Source organism: Gorilla gorilla, chromosome 18, assembly GCF_029281585.2.
Source record: "Gorilla gorilla gorilla isolate KB3781 chromosome 18, NHGRI_mGorGor1-v2.1_pri, whole genome shotgun sequence".
In the NCBI taxonomy this organism is placed as follows: Eukaryota; Metazoa; Chordata; class Mammalia; order Primates; family Hominidae; genus Gorilla; species Gorilla gorilla.
The window spans coordinates 30,759,887-30,779,717 of NC_073242.2; the positions used below are offsets into that span (position 1 = coordinate 30,759,887).

Genomic DNA, 19,831 nt, shown 5'->3' on the forward strand with positions numbered 1-19,831 from the left:
CATGAGAGTCCCAGACATAAACAGAACGGAAATCTGCTTCACTCACCACAGTGTAGCCCCCACTTGGCAAGGAATAGAAAGAGAACGAGCCATCTTCTCTGGAGACCGTGTAGCACAAATACACCAGACTCTCGTCTTGGGGTTGGAACCCAGGCACTGGTGAGACATTGCAGCCCAGGACATCCTATGCCAGGGGGTAAAAAAGACAAGACTTCCTTTTCCATTTACATGTTCTGAATACCATCAATTAGCCACATTATAGGAAAATTTTTTTAAGTTTCATGTCAATATATGCATTTCTGAAATCTAAGACACATTAATACAGATAAAAGGAACAAAAATCTTGACATTCAAGTTGCAAAGTTAAAAACTGGCACAGTCTTCCCGGGAAAGATGACATGACTGTCCTTCCTTATGATGGGTCACCATTCTCCAAATAAGGAAACGGAGGCTCAGGAAGGTAATGTGACCGGCCCAGGGTCGCACAGCTAGAAGAGGAATTTGTTTAAACCTGAGATTTGTTTAAACCCAGGTCTGATTTCAAAGCCTGTGTACTTTCCATCACATACCACTGCCTCCCAGTGTAGATGCGCCATGTCTTGTGAGTCAACAGAGACACATGATATTCTTGAATTTTTTTTTTTTTTTTTTGAGACAGTCTCACTCTGTCACCCAGGCTGGAGTGCAGTGGCATGATCTTGGCTCACTGCAACCTCCACCTCCTGGGTTCAAGCGATTCTACTGCCTCAGCCTCCCACGCAGCTGGGACTACAGGCACGTGCCAACATGCCAGGCTAATGTTTTTGTATTTTTAGTAGAGACGGGGTTTCATAATGTTGGCCAGGCTGGTCTAAAACTCCTGACCTCAAGTGATCCACCCACCTTGGCCTCCCAAAGTGCTGGGATTCCAGGCATGAGCTACCACACCCGGCCTGAGACAGACGATATTCTTAAGTGTTAAAATGATAAATCAACTCAGACCTGCATTTTTAAAAACAGTACGTTCTGGTCTATAATCCAACACCCTCCTGCCCTTCACACCATCTCTTTTGTTCTTTTCTTTGCTTACCTCTTTAGTTACTAAAGAAGAAAAGAGAAGAAACTTCACCCCTTTCATGGGCTCCCCATCACTTCGGACAGAGCCAGACACATTGTAGCCGGCAACTATGAGGGGACTGGCCACATTGGCATTGGAGTTGGTTACACGCACTGTGGTGCTTGCCTGTAACAGAAAAAGATTTTAACCTGTAAAAAAATAAACACTTGCAAAGTGCCTAACAACATGAGGACACGCTGAAGCTAAAATATTAACTGGGAAACGTAATCTATAAAACTGCGTATTCAGTATGATCACTTCTTTTTTTGAGATGGAGTCTCAGTATGGCACACAGGCTTGAGTGCAATGGCGCAACCTCGGCTCACTGCAACCTCTGCCTCCTGGGTTCAAGAGATTCTCCTGCCTCAGCCTCCCAAGTAGCGGGGATTACAAGCGCTCGCCACCACGCCCGGCTAATTTTTGTATTTTTAGTAGAGACAGGGTTTCACCGTGTTGGCCAGGCTGGTCTCGAACTCCTGACCTCAGGTGATCTGCCCGCCTCAGCCTCCCAAAGTGCTGGGATTACAGGTGTGAGCCACCGTGCCTGGCTTATCATTATTTTTTAATGCCCAAAATGAAGTGAAAGGAAATGCGGCAAAATGTAAACAATAATGATTTTGTCTATATGGTGCTATTTTACTTGTATACTTTTCCAGCTTCCAAAATTTGTTTCCACTGCTTTATATTCCTCTATATGTTCCAATTTTTTTAATGAGCATATTTTGCCTTTTTTTCTATTTTTAATGATATATAGTGTTAACTGAAGATTAGCCTAAAGCTGCCTCCTTACATATTTTAAGTTTGGCCTAAAGGTTTCTCTGTACGTGTTGCCAAGTCTCAGCCAATTCAAGCAGCCACCCTTCAACTACTCACAGGCAGCCAACTGTTCAAACCATGTGCAAATAAGACAAACGTCCAGCTGTAACCAATCCAACTGTTTCTGTACCTCACTTCCACTTTCTGTCCGTCACTTTCTTTTTCTGTCCATAAACCCTTTCCAATCACGCAACAGTGCCACAGTCGCTGTAAACCTATTCTGGCTCAGGGGGCTGCCCAATTGACAAATTGTTCTATGCTCAATTAAACTCTGTTTAATTTGCCTTAAGTTGTTCTTTTCACAATATGTGTATATTTTTAAACATTTCTGTTAAGGTACAATAAACACAGAGAAAAGTGTACAGATTCTAAGCACACAGCACAGGGCTTGTCACAAATTGGGCACTGGTTACCCAACAGAATAGCACCAGCAAGCCAGAAGTGCCCTCACACTTGTTTCCGGTCACTAACACCCCAGGAGGATAAACATTATCCTGACTTCTAACAACATGCTTTACTTGAAAATCCCAATCTCATATTAATAAACTCAGATTCTTCTATGCAGACAATTAGCATACAATGTAAACCTTAAAATCTCTTCTATTTATAAATGTGTAAGCTCTTTCATTTCAAATAAATTTTTTTTTTTTTTTTTTTTTTGAGATGGAGTCTCACTCTGTCATCCAAGCTGAAGTGCAGTGGTGCAATCTTGGCTCACTGCTACCTCCACCTCCCAGGTTCAAGCGATTCTCCTGCCTCAGCCTCCCGAGTAGCTGGGATTACAGGTGTATGCCACCATTCCTGGCTAATTTTTTCCTATTTCTAGTAGAGATGCGGTTTCACCATGTTGGCCAGGTTGGTCTCGAACTCCTGACCTCAAGTGATCCACCCACCTCAGCCTCCCAAAATGCTGGAATTACAGCATGAGCAACTGCGCCCAGCCTCGAATAAAATATTTTTAAATGTTGCTGCAGAAGAGAAAAACCCCCAAAACCAAAAGTCATAAACAGTAAGAAGAGACATCTAGGTGTGAAACTATCATCAATTATAAGTGCGTAAAACCTACAGAGTAAAAATAATAATAAAACATATAGAGTAGAAGCTGAAATACTGATTCCAATGCTTCTTTAGCAAAAATGAGATACAGCTTCAATACTAACACAGAAGCTAACATGTCAAGATGTCCCTTAAGTCTTATTTTAATTTGGTCTTTCACGGCTATTACAGAACCTCACCTACTAGGTGGAGTTCCTTTTTTGATCTTTGACTATAAACTATTTCAGTCAAACAAAAAAAGATATGCTAAAGAACATTTACATACCTTCTAACCAGCTAAAGAAATTTAAAAAAATACAATTCAAGATGCTGGCGTACCCCGAAGTCCCCCTCCTCCCTCTTTCTCTAGAAGTCAGTATCATTTTGAACAGCGTCTGCTATTCCCATACATGTCTTCATAATTTTTCTACATAAGACTGTATCCTCCCTGTCCCTACCAAAAATACAAAAATTAACTGGGCATGGTGGCAGGCGCCTGTAACCCCAGCTACTCAGGAGGCTGAGGCAGGAGAATCGCTTGAACCCAAGAGGCAGAGGTTGCAATGAGCCGAGATCGCGCCATTGCACTCCAGCCTGGGCAACAAGAGCAAGACTTCATCTCAAAAAAAAAAAGACTGTATCCTTAGCTAGGGGCAGTGGCACATGCCTGCAGTTCCAGATCCTTGGGAGGCCAAGGTGGAAGGATCGCTTAAGGCCAGGAATCAGAGGCTGCAATGAGCCATGAATATGTCACTGTACTCTAGCCTGGGCAACAGAGCAAGACCCTGTTGCAAAAAAAAAAAAAAAAAACTGTATCTGGCCGAGTGCACTGGTTTATACCTGTAATCCCACCACTTTGAGAGCCCGAGGCTGGTGGATCATTTGAGGCTAGGAGTTCGAGACCAGCCTGGCCAACATGGCAAAATCCCATATATACTAAAAATACAAAAATTAGCTGGGTGTGGTGGCACATCCCTGTAATTCAGCTGCTCAGGAGACTGAAGCCGGAGACTCGCTTGGACACAGAAGGCCGAGGTTGCAATAAGCCAAGATCATGCCACTGCACTCCAGTCTTGGCAACAGAGCGAGACTCCATCTTTTAAAAAAAAAAAAAAAAAAAAAAAAAAAAGACTGTATCCATAAATGATTATCACAAGTATTTAAAATCATATTTCCTTCAACTCTGTTTTTAAATGTAGTTACATTGATACATGTAGCTCTGGTTCATTCATTACTGCTGACATACAGCAGCCTATTGTATGATGGAACCCCAATCCATTCTTCTCTTAAAAGGCATTTAGGTGGTTTACAATATTTTGCTATTACAAACAAAGCTGCAATAAACATTCTCATACATTCTCCTTGGTCACGCGTACCACAGTTTCTAGAATGTTTAGTATATTTACAGATTTCTGTTTCAGGCTGAAAAAAGAACAACAAATAAATCTCGTCAGGGCCTTCTGTTGTTGATTTAGTTTAAAATAGCTATAGTTAATAAAACAGATCTATTTCACAGCAGGAAGACAACACTGTCACCTAAAACTGAAACTAACACAAGCAACATCTGCTACAGTGAGGAGTTACACCTTATAAATAACTACCAAACTAAACCACAGCACCATTGGTTCTTCATCTAGTCCTGGAGAAACCATAAATTCTTTTCATATCCTAAATTGAAAAGCCCTACATTTGTCCCAAGACCAGCATATTATTGGCATGGCTATAGACGTAGCTGTCACACTCACCTCTTTCAACGCCCAGGTTGGATGAGTTGCGAGGATTTCATAATCTCCAGGCAGAACTTTAAAAAATGCAAACCTAAGACATAAAAAATAACCATTTAACTTTCTCCAAACAACCCAAGTATTTCTAGTTGTATGACTAATGTTGGCAGCACAAGAAAACAATGTTGGAATTATCGCAAACTTCCATTAGCTTGTTAAATGAGCATGAATGAAATTCAATCCTTCACTGTACAAATCTGCATAAAAGAGCACTTATTGAGCACTTACTGTGTGCCAAGAGGGGTGCTCCATGTGCTGATAGGAAAGAGGAGTGCTTACGTCTCCCTTAATCTCAAGGATTTCTGGCATAAAACCAATCCTTGTAGCACAGCAGGGACCAGTCACAGAACATTCAACTGGGTTTGACAGAGGTGACAGGCATGAACTGACAAGGAGAAGGGGACAGAAGTGTCCAAGGAAACACATGGGAAGGGAGAAGTGGGGTGAAAAAGAACAGAACAGATGCACAGGCTGAGGGGGACGCTGACCCAAGATGATGCAAATGACACAGGGCAGGGTAAACTATCACAAGCTTTGAATCCCAGAAAAAAGGCTTTAGAGAAACACAGATAAGTCATTCTGGGTTTTTGCACAAAGCAACTGAGATAAGAAACCAGCAGCTGATGAAAATTACTCTACTAGCCATAGACAGACTAACACCAGAGTGAGCCGAGCTAAAGCTGGAAATGCTGCTGCCAGTATACTAACATGTTTATCCCTTCAAATTTGTAAGGCAACTGACAAATTAGAAGGCTAAGTCCAGTGAAATGAACTAGAAAATGCATTTGATTTCTTCTTCTGTGGTATTTTATTGTATCAAATCTTGCCTGCAATAACTGGATAGGGCTTGGAAATCACATTACTACAAGTATTGGTAAGATTGAGCTTCTATTTCATTTTCATAATAGCCCAGTGCTACATGTTTCATTGTTTCAGTTAGCGCAGATGAAAGGTATTCAGAAGGCTCAAGACACTATTTTTTTCTAGTAAGGTCAACACCAAATTACTAGCCCAGAAAAAAAATTACAGCTCCATATTCCTGCTACACACCAGGGCTGGAGAGGCACCAGTCAAGCAGAAGTAAATGTTATTTCAAAAATGAAAACTAGTTTCAACAATAATAACCTTAAAATTGAATAACTTACTGACAGACTCATTATAAACTTCTATTTTGCAATTTAGTCAGTTTGTATATTAACGGAGTTAGTAATGATTTGAACGCTTTCGGAATTATCAGTTTGAACTATTCTGGTATTAATCTTGGCATATCTGTTAACATTTACAACTCAACTATATACATCCATTAAGTAAATGCTTTAAATCCGACTCAGCAAGGTCAGCTAGGCATCAGTTCCAACTACAAAACAGTTTTGATATAATAATGATAATGATTTTTTCTAATCATAACTGAGCTAACCTATTTGAGCTAATATGCCAGGCAGCTTGAAGTAATAATATTAATTTCATCTTTCCAGTACCTTAGGAGATAGGTTCCACAATTATCTTCATTTACAAAAGAGGAAACTGAGGCACAGAGGGGTTAAGGAACTTGCCCTAGGTCAACCAGCCAGCAAATGGGGGAGCTGGGATTCAAGCCCAGGCTGGCAGGCTCCAGAGCCAGGCTGAGCTACTAAATGAAGACCCACTAAGCCCCAGGCCTTGAAGCAGGTGCTTTATGGGTATTAACTCTTTTTTTGTTTGTTTCAGACAGGGTCTTGCTCTGCTGCCGAGGCTGGAGCACAGTGGCACATGATCACGGCTCACTGCAGCTTCAACCTTCCAGGCTCAAGCAATCCTCCTGCCTCAGCCTCCCGAGTAGCTGCGACCACAGGAGCATGCCACCACACCCAGCTAATTTTTTTCCCCCGTGGGACTCTACTTGATATAATTTTTTAAATTATTTGTGGAGATTGAGTCTCCCTATGTTGTCCAGGCTGGTCTCGAACTCCTGAACTCAAGTGATCCTCCCATCCTGGCCTCCCAAAGTGCTGGCATTATAGGCGCAAGCCAATATGCCTGGCCAGTATGAACTCATATTTAATCATCCCATCAGTGCTAGGCAAGATGGGTCAAATAGATTCCATTTCACATGTGGGGAACTCAGCACTCTGAGGGGCATGAACTCACCCAAAGTTAAGAGGCTGAATCAGGATCTGAACCCAGAACTCCCTGAATCCAAACTCCCAAACCCAGATCCATGACCCCTGTCAGAGCCCGGCTCTAAGGCAACACTAAGAGACAGGACGCTACTCACTTTCCGCCAGGCTGTGTAACTGTGGACTGGATCTTTGCTTCGGTCCCAGTGTTTCTCAGAGACACCTGAACTCCCGCAGGACCCAGGGGCTGCCCTTTGCTGAGGACCTGCCATGGAGAAGAAAGTTAGGGCCCACCCAGCAAAGCACCCTCCTCTCAAAGCACTGGCAGTCCTGCTTACAACTCCCAGGTGGAGCCAGGAACCCTCTTCGGGTCAAGAATCCCACTGAAAAGATGATATAAATCATGGATATGTTTCCTGGGGATGAGGTAGGAGAGGGAACAGTAACAGTAAAATAAGACTCTATTTCAATGAATCTAAGACATCATCAGTTATAGATTCACCATTATTGGTCTGGGTGGGTGTAGTGGCTCACGCCTGGAATCCCAGCACTTTGGGAGGCTGAGGCAGGCAGACCACTTGAGGTCAGGAGTTTGAGACCAGCCTGGCCAACATGGTGAAACCCTGTCTCTACTAAAAATACAAAAATTAGCTGGGCATCATGGCACATGCTTGTAATCCCAGCTACTCCTGAGGCTGAGGCAGGAGAATCACTTGAACCCAGGAGGCGGAGGTTGCAGTAAGCTGCAATCGCGCCACTGCACTCCAGCCTGGGCGACAGAGGGAGACTCCATCTTAAAAAAAAAAAAAAAAAGTAAATATACATAAAAATAAAAATATAAAAATTAGCTGGGTCAGGTGGCACACGCCTGTAATCCCAGCTACTGGGGAGGCTGAGGCAGGAGAATTGCTCCAACCCAGGAGGTGGAGGTTGTGGTGAGAGAGACTGCGCTACTGCACTCCAGCTTAGGCCACAGAGCGAGACTCTGTCTCAAAAAAATAAATAAATAAAAATAAAAATAAAAAAAGATTCACCATTATTTTGCAAACCATCGATAAAGAAAAAACTACCCAAGATCCCCATCTCTAACAAGAAGCCCACACATACAGCTGGGATGGAAGGGCCTCCCCCTCACCGCAAAGGTAGAGGAGAAAGAAGCCCATCATGAAGAGAAGGACACGAAGGAAGGAAGCACATCTCAACCTCAGGCACAGGGCGGGTGGAGGAAAAACGATTCTCCCCTGAGAATCTGAATCGCGGGAGCTGGGGCACACAACCGTTAGGACTCTAAATTCACACCACCATGGTGGTCCAAAAAAATCTCAGAACTTAAATGATGGGAATCCTCCTAGGTAAGTGTCAGAAGCAGATGCACGCTCTCTCTAGGAGAAGCTGACTTCAATTCACCCACAGGGACAGCAAGATGTCACAAGGCTTAGAGAGTGCGTCCTTCCAATTCGGCATCCCTGTAAAAGGCCATCCCTGACATAAACACTAACAGCGGCTGGGTGCACAGCTTACACCTGTAATCCCAGCACTATGGGAGGTGGAGGCAGGCGGATCACCTGAGGTCAGGAGTTTGAGACCAGCCTGGCCAACACAGCAAAAGCCCATCTCTACTGAAAATACAAAAATTAGCCAGGCATGGTGGCACACACTTGTAATCCTAGCTACTCGGGAGGGTGAGGCAGGAGAATCACTTGAACCTGGGAGGTGGAGGCTGCAGTGAGTCAAGATTGCACCACTGCACTCCAGCCTGGGCAATAGAGCAAGACCCTGTCTCAAAAAAAAAAAAATTAAAAAATTAAAACACCAACAGCCTATGCTCTGGGAGCAGAGCGGACGACCAGCAACCTCAATCTCACTCCTAAATACACCTGCTGCGTTCTACACAGGATGAAGTACAGAGTTCACAGGCTCCCTTGCCACTTATCCATGGGTCCCCTGTGGGATCAAAGTCCCCAGGTTAAAATATCCTGCATTTTTTTAAAAAAGGATTTAGTATACATTATAGAGTGAACAGGAAAAATAATCAAGTTCCAAAGACAAACCTTGCCATTCACAGAGAACCCAGTGAAGACAAAGTTGATGTCCCCACCCTTTGTGCAGATGTCACTGACTCCATCCACATGGAGCTCCACAGTCGTCGGCTCTGAGGAACGAAGCAGGGGAGGAAACGGGGGCACAAGACACAAAGGCAAGCTTAGTTTTGGGGTACAGTGAACCTAAGTAGAACGTATTTTTATTATTCAGGTTTCATTTTACTTTTCAACACTTAATACACTCGTGTGTTTCCAAATCCAAAGGTACAAAAAAGTATTCTGGGAAACGTCTCCCTCTCACCCCTATCCCCCTAGCCTCCTGGTTTCCTGCCCCAGAGGGAATTCGTGTTTAGAGTATAAAATAATTTTACAACGCCTTTCAGCTAAGTTATATCTCAGAGTTCCAGTGAAAATTCAGTGAGCACCAAATAATTTTCTTTCCTGAATGCTCATCACCGACCAGGCACTGAGCTGAGTGCCTTTAATCCTCACAATTATCTTAAGAGACAGGCAGTAATAGCTGCAATTTACTGAGGGGTAAATTAAGGCACAGAAAGGTTAAAGGAGCTCCCAAGGTCACAGAGCTTCTGAGTGACAGAGCCCCAATTCAACCCTAGAAGTCTGGCTCTGGATCTGTTCTCTGACCAAGGACATGAGCTCAGCCATGTTAAACCAGGAACGCAAACTCCAGGGCCACAGGGGCCTCAGGGGCTTTCAAAGTAAGCGGAGCATCCTCAGGGGGACTGTGGCAAATTGAAAGGAGACAACCGCCACTCAAGTCTGCCAACCACTACCATGCTTTGCCAGAGCTTCCAACTTCTCTGAAAAACTGGAAATCTGGATTTTATATACCATCTCTTGATTTTTCAATATCAGCAATTAACTCCATTTTTTCACTGAAGAGTTCATCATAATAGGGGTTAAGGTTGAGTTTTTGAAAGGTTAGGAAGAATATGGAGTAATGAGTAGAGAAAAAAATGGAAAACCATGAGATGAGATTTTCAGTTAAGATGAATTACACACGTGCTTGCACGCGTACATGCACGCGCACACACACACACACACACACACACACAAAGACTCCAATAAAAAATGGGCAAAAGACTTGAACAGGAATCTTACAAAAATAGCTAGCCCATGGCAAACAAACATAAACATACGAAAAAGTGTGCAACCTCATTGGCCATCAGTGGAATGTAAATCAAGGCCACAGTGAGATAATACCACACCCCCACCAGAAGGGCTAAAATTAAAAAAAACTGACGATACCAAGTGTAGGTTAGGATGTGGAGCAATGGAAACCCTTGTACACTGCTGGGAGAACACAAACTGGTGCATCCACTTTGGATGTTTGCAAACACCTAAAGCTGAGCATGTATCAGCTCTATGGCTCAGCAACTTTACTCCTGTGATACACTCAGCAAAAATGCAGACACACATGTATCAAAATATACATACAAGAATGTTCACAGGAGCACTACTCTTAGTGGCCAAAATCGGTAAGCAACTCAAATGGCCATCAACAGTAGAAGAGATCACTGATACAAAATATGAATATAAAATATAAATATAGGCCAGGCATGGTGGCTCTTGCCTATAATCCCAACACTTTGGGAGGCCAAAGCGGGCAGATCACTTCAGGTCAGGAGTTCGAGACCAGCCTGGGTCAACATGATGAAACCCCAACTCTACTAAAAATACAAAAATTAGCTGGGTGTGGTGGCACGCACCTGTAATCTCATCTACTGAGGAGGCTGAGGCACAAGAATTGCTTGAACCCGGGCAGAAGTTGCAGTGAACCGAGATCACACTCCAGCCTGGGCAGTAGAGTGAGACTCAGTCTCAAAAAAAAAGAAAAAAATAAAATAAAATATAAATATTTTATAAAATATAAATAATTTTATATTTATGCATCAGAATTCTGAACAGCAAAGAGAATGAACTAAAGCTACAAATGATACAGATAAAGTTCATAATGTTGAGTGAAAGAAACCAGATATTAAAAAGTTCCCTGCATGATAGCATTTGTATAAAGTTCAAAATGACCAAATGGATCTCTCATTTGTAGAAGGTCAGGGTGGTGGTCACCTGGAGGGTGGGGAGGGATGGCTAATGAGCACCCAGGATGGGGACTTCTGGGGTGCTGGTGAAGTGCTATCTTATCATCTGGATGGTGGATACATGGGTGTGTTCACTTAGTGAAAATTCATCCAAGGCACTTTTCTGAAAGTATAATTCAATTAAAAAGCTTATCAACAGCACCAGTTGGGGGTAGGGTGGGGGTGGCAAACACAACACTCCTCCAGGCCACCAATCTGGACTTCTGCTTTGGCCACGAGCAGGGCTACATTCCTCTCCAGCTTTCTGGAACGTACCAGCCAGGCACCCCCCGCCCTATCCCTGACTACAAACTGATAAAAGAGCTGCTCTCACAGAGCCAAATTAGCTGTCAGCTGCCTGAGCCTCATTTTAGCCTTGGTGATGGCAGGTGCTAAATTCTTCCTTGTCTAATGCACGAGCAAGCCTGATATCAACAACGGTGATCCCTACTCCTCTCCCCAAGCCATGGACTGGGGTCACCCACACCTGTTCTGCTGAAACATCAAGAGTCTCTCCTCTTCAAAAATGTAAACTACATCAAAACAGACCCTCTCTTCTGATCTCAACCCCATCCCCAACTCCCCAGCTATGCTTGAAGGCAGTTATATGAGGAAAGTTTGGAGCTTTTGTTGGGATGTGTGCAGAAGGGCTGTTTCCGAATACCGAGTACTTGCTAATTACGTGCCAGCCACTCTGAACACTCAGTATTGGTTTATTAATCCTCCAAGTACCCAGTGGGGCAGGGACTATAACTACCCTTGCTCGATAGTGAGGAGCCAGGCTGACACGGGGGAAGTAACTTGCCCAAAGTTATTTAACTGGTAAGGTTTAAGGCTGACAGTCTTCTCATCTCATGGGACATAAATCTGGATTTTTATGACAAATCTCACAATCTTTAAATGTTTCAATTAATTCCATAAAAGATTAAAAAACTGAAGGGGCTAAAAAAGAAGCCATCCTGGGACAGGAACCAAGTCCCCACTCTTGATTTCTATACTGTTCTACGGCCACGTAATGAGTGAAACTGCAAGGGAGGAGTTTCCAGAAAGGTAGAAGAAAAGATGTCTATTTTTCAAAGGTGACAGAAAGTCTTAAGGTAGATTAAGGTAAATCCGAACTAAACCAGAGTGATGGGGGCAAGGAGGGGAGGAATACAAACCCTCTTCCATACCGGAAATGATCCTTAATATTTTAATAGTTTATGCACTCTGCTAGCCTAAATTAATATTCGGCATATCATCTAATCTTTTACAAAGAATGTCTAGTGATTCAGTTAACTTACCAAAACTCCACCCTAGGGGAGGCTCAATCTTCAGAATGAAATCCCCCTAAAAGGAAAAAAAGAAAATGTAATTTCAAGAAATGAGAATTGTGACTCTGGCTTAATTTAGTTTAGTGTTATCATTTAATCTAAAATATTTTTACACCGGAAATGAAATTCTAAGAGTAAGCCCTGTTCTTCTAAATGGTACTGAGCACTGATTCTTTTCAGAAGCTACAAGCTGAAGCTGAACACCAGAAGTTTCCATCTAAACAATCAGAAGACAGTGCTGAAGCCCATTCATGAGTTCTAAAGACACTAGGTTCAGCCACTCACTGTCTTTTAATACTAAACATACTATAATTCTATTAATTGAGTCTCCCATTAAGCCCTCACGTGCCTACAGTTGCACAAGTTAGCATGTATCTTCAGGAACTAAAGTCATCTCTTAAAACTAGATTTGGCCAGGCACAGTACCTCACACCTATAATCCCAACACTGTGGGAGGCCAAGGCAGGAGCGTCACTTGAGGCCAGGAGTTCAAGACCAGCCTAAGCAACATAGCAAGACCCCATCTGTACAAAAAATGTTCTTAAAAAATTAGCTGGATGTGGTGGCAGGCGCCTACAGTCTTAGCTACTTAGGAGGAAGAGGCAGGAGGATCACTTGAGCCCAGGAGGTCAGTGCTGCAGTGAACCATAATTGTGCCACTGCACTCCAGCATAGGCAGCGGAGGGAGATCCTGTCTCTAAACAATACATTAACTCATTAATTCAATAAATAAAACTAGATTTTACTTATCAACCCTGGTTTCTTTGTTTTTGTTTTTTTTGAGATGGAGCCTCACTCTGTTGCCCAGGCTGGAGTGAAGTGGTGCGATCTTGGCTCACTGCAACCTCCGTCTCCTAGGTTCAAGCGATTCTCCTGCCTCAGCCTCCCAAGCAGCTGGGACTACAGGCATCCATGTGACACCCGGCTAATTTTTTTGTATTTTAGTAGAGACGGGGTTGCACCATGTTGCCCAGGCTGGTCTCACACTCCTGAGCTCAGGCGATCCACCTGCCTCAACCTCCCAAAGTGCTAGGTTTACAGGCATGAGCTACCACGTCCAGCCTCCTGGTTTCTTGAGACTGATACTGATACTATTTAAAAATTAATTAAATAGATTTCAGGACAGAGCCAGCTAGTCCATGCATAGAAATCAATCCTATGCATTCTGGATGAGGAGTTCAGTTCAAGAATATTTCCTGGTGTGTTATGTTAAAATTACTATTATTTTAAAATTGGGGAAAGTCTATATGTCCAAGTAGTTAAATAAATTACAGTTTGGGTTTGACTCTGACACACTAGGCAGCAATTAAAAAGAAGTCAGTAGGCCGAGCATGGTGGCTCATGCCTGTAATCCCAGCACTCTGGGAGGCTGAGGTGGGCGGATCACCTGAGGTCAGGAGTTCAAAACCAGCCTGGCCAACATGGTGAAACACCATCTCTACTAAAAATACAAAAAAAATTAGCTGGGCATGGTGGTGGGTGCCTGTAATCCCAGCTACTTGGGAGGCTGAGGCAGAAGAATCACTGGAACCCAGGAGGCAGAGGTTGCAGTGAGCCGAGATCGCGCCACTGCAATCCAGCCTGGCTGACAGAGAGACTCTTGTCTCAAAAAAAAAAAAAAGTCAGTATATCTATCTATGCTAATGTTGAAAGCATGCAAGAGGAAAAAACCAAATGTCCTTCTGGTATTGAAAGCACTAACACAGGGGAAAAAATGAAACTGCAGAATAAATCCTATTGTTTGATTTCATTTGTATTAAAAAATATATCAAAATCAAAACTATGTATATTGACTATTTTTGCAACTTCCTATGAATCTGTATTTCCAAATAAAAGGTTTATATGTGGGAGGATGGGATTGTATAGAGGTGTTTGTGGATACATATCTATGTGCATGTGTGCTTGTGTGTATTTGCATATATACATATGCATGTGTACCCGTGGATATCTGAATAACTATAAATAGAAAGCAATCTGTTAGGATGCACATCAAAATTTTATAAGAGGGCCGGAAACATCGGCTCACACCTGTAATCCCAGCACTTTGGGAGGCTGAGGCAGGTGGTTCACTTGAGGTCAGGAGTTCGAGACCAGCCTGGCCAACATGGCAAAACCCTGTCACTATTAAAAATACAAAACATTAGCTGGGTGTAGTGGCAGGTGCCTGTAATCCCAGCTATTCAGGAGGCTGAGGAAGGAAAATGGCTTGAACCTGGCGGGTGGAGGTTGGAGTGAGCCAAGATCACACCACTGCACTCCAGCCTGGGTGACAGAGCGAGACTCCATCTCAAAAGAAGAAAAAAAAAAAAAACAAACAAAAAAAACCTTTATCAGATTATCAGAGGTTATCACTACAGAGGGAGGTAAGATTGGAGGGAAAAGGGTACAAATTTATTTCACATACTTCTAAAGACCTTGGCTTTTTTTTTCACAAAGTTCATGAATTCATGTATTACTTGTACAGTTGTTTTAACAATACTCTAAGCTGCTTGCAAGTAACGGGTTCCATGAAATCAGAGTTTCTCAGCCCTGGCACTACTGCCATCTGGGCTGTCGTAGGCAGCACTGCAGCACACTTAGCTCCACGCCTGGCCACTACTCACTGGGTAACTGTAGCGCACAGCCACAGATGTCACAACAAAAACGTCTCTAGACATTGCCAAATGGCCCTAAACACAGAGAGAGCCACTGTATTCGTCAAGGCAGTTTGTAAGTTGTCTCCCTCCAAATGTGGCTAGGATTACCATATTCCACTAATAATTTACAAAACAGATGAGCATTTGCTAGTGTAGGAAAGGGCATGGTTAGTGCAGCCTGGTGAGGCACACTAGTGACTTCCCATCATAAGTGACAAGCAGTCCCCTCTTACCTTATCATACAAAGGGATCATAAAGTAACCATTATTAGGGGCACAGTCTGTCTGGTATTTCAAAGTCCCATGCTTGGTGTACAGCTTTATCTGGAAAGGAAGGAAGGAAAACAGAAATCATAACATTGCCTTTGGGAATTAACTACATATGTTACACCTGAATGCACTCAGTCAGTATACATTCACTGAGGACCTATTATATGCCAGCTTTTAACACGGGGCATTATTGGGGACAGACGGAAATCAACAAACTCTCTCCCAAATCATGTGACTCAATGTTTTTCAGATTAGAAATGCCTATTACAATGCCTTATTTTTCAACGCTTTTCTGTTTATTGTAGTGGCTGTCTCTAGGTTGCTCGTGTAAGTTTCTGGGTCTAAAACAAATTTGCAAACTTTGCCATTAGTAAGGTGCTTATTCACATGCAAATTCCTGGCTGGGCACGGTGGCTCATGCCAGTACTCCCAGCACTTCAGGAGGCTGAGGTGGGCACATCACTTAAGGTCAGGAATTTGAGACCAGCCTGGCCAACAAGGTGAAACCCTGTCCCTACTAAAAATACAAAAAAAGTTACCCAGGCATGGTGGCAGGCACCGGTAGTCCCAGGTACTTGGGAGGCTGAGGCAGGAAAATTGTTTGAACTCAGGAGGCGGAGGTTGCAGTGAGCCAAGATCATGCCACAGCACTCCAGCCTGGGAGACAGAGCAAGACTCCGTCTCAAAAATAATAATAAAAAAATAAAATAAAGTAAAATAAATTGCAAATTCCTGGGGCCCACCTCTATTTCTCAACTAAAGGTCTGGAATGAGGGCCAGAAATCTTCCTTACTAACTCTGAATAATTTCAAATACTTGGAGCAACGTTCATCTAGAAACTTAATTTTCTCATTACTTTCATTCTCAGAAGAAAAAGAGACTAAAAAGACATTTAATATCTGTCCTCTCTTCAAGGACTCTCTAAAACTCTTACATTCTGAGCATTACCAGACACGAAGTGTTAACCCAGTAAGATGCCCAAATGCCATCTGAGTCTTCCACGTGTTGCGTGGCCTTGGGCAAGCTCGTGTTCGGTTTCTTCAGGTGTAGACACAGAGCCACTCCTTTTCATGTGGTTGTACAGATTCACATCAACGCATATTAAGCACCTGCTACAGAATATGGATTCAAAGAAAAATCAGTTTGCGGCCAGGCATGGTGGCTCATGCCTGTAATCCCAGCACTTTGGGAGGCCAAAGAAGGAGGATCACTTGAGCCCAGGAGACCAGCCTGGACAACATAGCCAGACCTCATCCCTACTAGAAAAAAAATTAGCTAGGCATGATGGCATGTGCCTGTAGCCTCAGCTACTCAGGAGGCTGAGGCAGGAGGACTGCTTGAGGCCAGGAGTCAGAGGCTTTGGTGAGCTATGATGGTGCCACTGTACTCCAACCTGAGCAACAGTGTGAGACCCTGCCTCAAAATAAAACAAAATAAAATAAGTAAAATGGAAAAAGCAGTTTGTATTACTATTTAATATCTCTCTCTGAAGAAAAAGGCAACACAGTGTAATACGTAGGGAACATACTGGGCTCAAGGAAAATTTCACACACAGCTCAACCACTCTGAGGCTCAGTTTCTATGTCTGTAAAAGGAAGCAGTTGGGTCTGATGCACCTAAAAGCCTCACCTCCAAAATGCTAATGCTCTATGACCATGAAACAAACCATGACACGAGCTGCAATGAAACAGTCGAATCTTACCAGCTAAGAAGATGTACAAAGTGACTAACTCATAAAATGAACATTTGGGAAAGGACTCGTGTGAAATAAGGTTAAGCCTGTATGTAAAGTTCTCTGAGGTCAGTGACCACAACTTCATTCCCCAGTGCCTGAGACAGTGTCTTGCTTACTCTAGGTACTCAGTGAATTTGCTACAGGTGACAAAGAGATTCAGATGCATGCATTTAAGGCAGGGACTGGAAATTCACCAGCCTAGACGGGTTAGGGAGGCAACATCAAGGGGCATTCATCCAAAAGGATTCAGATCACTACAAAACCCAAGCCAAGTGTGGCAGCCTAAAGATCGGCTGGTTTTCCAGAGAAATAAAGAACCCAGTTTTTAATGTGAAACCTGCTGATTGTTAAAGTATTAGCAACCAGTATAATTTTTTTTTTTTTTTTAACAGTAAGGTCCCTGTTAGAGAACAAAATGTCAGTCTCATGAGAGTATGGAGTTTTGTCTGTTCTGTTCACTGTACTGCTATATCCACACTGGGGACAAGGCTTCAGTATGTGCCGGGGCTCAGTCAATAGTTGTTGACTCAATGAACACGATGTAAAAACACTCAGGATGGGAGAAAGCTAGAGAAGAATGGCGGCAGTTGCATAGGAACACAAAAAACACAATCAAGAAATAACCGTGAAATATCATGATTATTTCTACATCTTTCATAAAGTACAATCAGGACACAGGATGGCAATGTAATCTACATCAAGATGGCCAGTATGAAATGTCTGATTTCAGAATCTGAATTACTTACGAAAGAATGAGTGTCCCACACCATCTGGACAGGCAGCTCTTGGGCTTAAGGAACACACTTCGAATGGGTCACAAAACCTGTCCTCTGCTCTCAAGGTCACTATTAGTATGAGGGTGAGGGTGGAGGGGGGTGCCTGTCTTTTCCTTCCTTCCAGAACCCCTGGAAACTACAAGTTGCAAGAGGCCTTACCGGCCTATTGCATTTCAGCTTCTGAAATGCCCTGTGCCGTCTACAGCCATACCACCCTGAACGTGTCCTGTCCCCAGCGCAGACCTAGGAGGTGGCATGGGCACCCAGAAACATGTACCCAGGAAATCCTAGGAGCCCTGCCGCTGCCAGTGGGTAGATTCATTCAATGCCTGACCTCTGACCTCTTCAGACTGAAAAAGCAGCAAACAAGGGGGCCTTGAAGAAGATCACGGATTCGCTTGTTAAAGAAATGTATCTGCTGGGTTCCACTGTTTCTCTCCCAACACCATCCTATAGGTACAAAAACTGAAACCTAGAGCAAGGGCAGGTCGCAGAGCTGGTGGGGTGTGGAACTGACTCCCTACCCCTCCCCCAATCCTCAGCAGCCCGCTTTGCAGAACACAGAGCTTCACCCTTCACTGCCAGCCCTGGAACAGCTCAAAGGTGCTTTCAGACGATCTTTGGGGTCTTATTCCCCAATCCCTCTCTTTGGCATTTCCCAGCCTCTTTCTTCGTTTTCTCCTAAATTACCTCCGAGGCACCCGCTCTTTTCCTCTTCCTTGTCCTACCCCACCATAAATCCCCTCCCAAAAATGAGGCCCAGGCCTTGCTCTGGTCCCCTCCCATCTACCGGGACAAATGACATTCTGCCCCTACCTCCATCCATCCCTTTCCTCTTTACGGGAACCTTTCTGGGTCATAATCCCACCAGGCTGATAAACATTTAACAGGACTTTACAACTTAATTAAAAAAAAAAAAAAACCTTCAGCACAAATCTCTAGGGTAATTCCATTAACTACTCATTAAGGCAATCAGGGCAGCTGGTAACTCTCCATTTGCAGAACTGGAGGGGAGCCGGAGAAATAAAAAATAGCTTTCCGGCCCCAGGGTTGCCAATACTGATCTACTAGGTCAGAATCTATGGGATGGGAATTGATGCTCTTTAAAATCATGCCGCGGGGTTTGGAGGAGCAGTGGATTAGAACTTCGGGGGGTTCTGGGCTGTGGAGTTTGGGGGATAAGACATGTGGTCTCTAGGTTCTGGAATGTGGGTTTGGGGAAATCTGAGTTTCAGGGGGTCTGATTCGAGGAGATCTCAGGTCTAAGTTTTAAAGAAATGGAGTCTGGGCTCCAGGGAATTTAGGGTCTGGGTTTTGAGGATCTGGGGTCTGTGTTCCGGGGAACTGGAGTCCAGGTTTTGAAGAACCTGAGGTCTGGCACCCCTCAGTCCTTAGACGACCCCATGATAAGAACCTCCCCTCCAGCGCGACTGGGGAGGGGCTGCAGGGAGCCGGCGGACAGCATAGCCTCGGAAGAGGTAAGGGCTCCAAGGACTCCACACCGCCCGGTGTCAGAGACGAGGCCAGAGCGGCCCAGAGAGGCTGAACCACCGGCCCGGCGACTCGGCGCCGGGCGGCGGGGCGGGCGCTCACCTCGATGAGCGAGTAGTTGATCTCCACGTCCGACTTGACGAAGCCACCGCAGCCCACCACGATGTCCTCCGAGCCGTGCGCCGGCCCCACGCCGCTCAGCAGCAGCACCACCGCGGCGGTGACCACCGCGGGCCCCAGCGGCCCCGCGCCCTGGCCCACCAGCATGGCCCGACCTCCCCCAGCTAGACCCACCGCCGGCAGCCGGGTCCCGCCCCTCACGCTGCACGCTGCAGGCTCCTTCCTCCTCCTAGGCCGGCTGACAGCCCAGGCCCCGCCCCACCGCCGCCGCCTGCCGCCGCCGCGCACGCGCGCTTCGACCCCACGTTCACAGCCCCAGAGGAGAGAACTAAGGCGCATGCTCGGCAAGGAAACGAGACCATCTCTGCCTTCTAGAGGCCTGGAGGACTCCGCGCAACATCTGGCAGGTGCAACGCAAGGTGCATGCCTACAGGGAGAAGCTCCAAAGATGAATTCTACTTTAGAATTCACCATCACAGCTGGAAAGGACGGGAGATTTTGTTGGTGGAATTATCTAACAACT

At 44.4% G+C, this 19,831-nt stretch overlaps 1 protein-coding gene across 6 annotated transcripts in view; it reads right to left on the reverse strand.

Moving 5' to 3' along the window:
- LOC115933250 (BOS complex subunit NOMO1) overlaps positions 1-19,595 on the reverse strand; it is a 68,126-nt gene extending 48,531 nt beyond the window's left edge. For 3 of the 6 annotated variants that reach the window (XR_008672624.2, XM_055365712.2, XM_063699588.1), the window contains exons 1-8: positions 19,291-19,551; positions 15,151-15,240; positions 12,252-12,297; positions 8,879-8,979; positions 6,986-7,092; positions 4,693-4,765; positions 1,070-1,222; positions 47-184 (exon numbers count right to left, since the gene is read on the reverse strand). Coding sequence is in view for 5 of the 6 variants with exons in the window: in XM_055365712.2 (XP_055221687.1) it covers positions 47-184; positions 1,070-1,222; positions 4,693-4,765; positions 6,986-7,092; positions 8,879-8,979; positions 12,252-12,297; positions 15,151-15,240; positions 19,291-19,455 (873 nt within the window). In the remaining variant the exon portion in view is untranslated. Of the gene's footprint in view, positions 1-46; positions 185-1,069; positions 1,223-4,692; positions 4,766-6,985; positions 7,093-8,878; positions 8,980-10,599; positions 10,682-12,251; positions 12,298-15,150; positions 15,241-16,120; positions 16,437-19,290 lie in introns of those variants that run through there. The other 3 variants (XM_055365711.2, XM_063699586.1, XM_063699587.1) reach the window with 3 other exon arrangements.
- Positions 19,596-19,831: the final 236 nt, after the last annotated feature.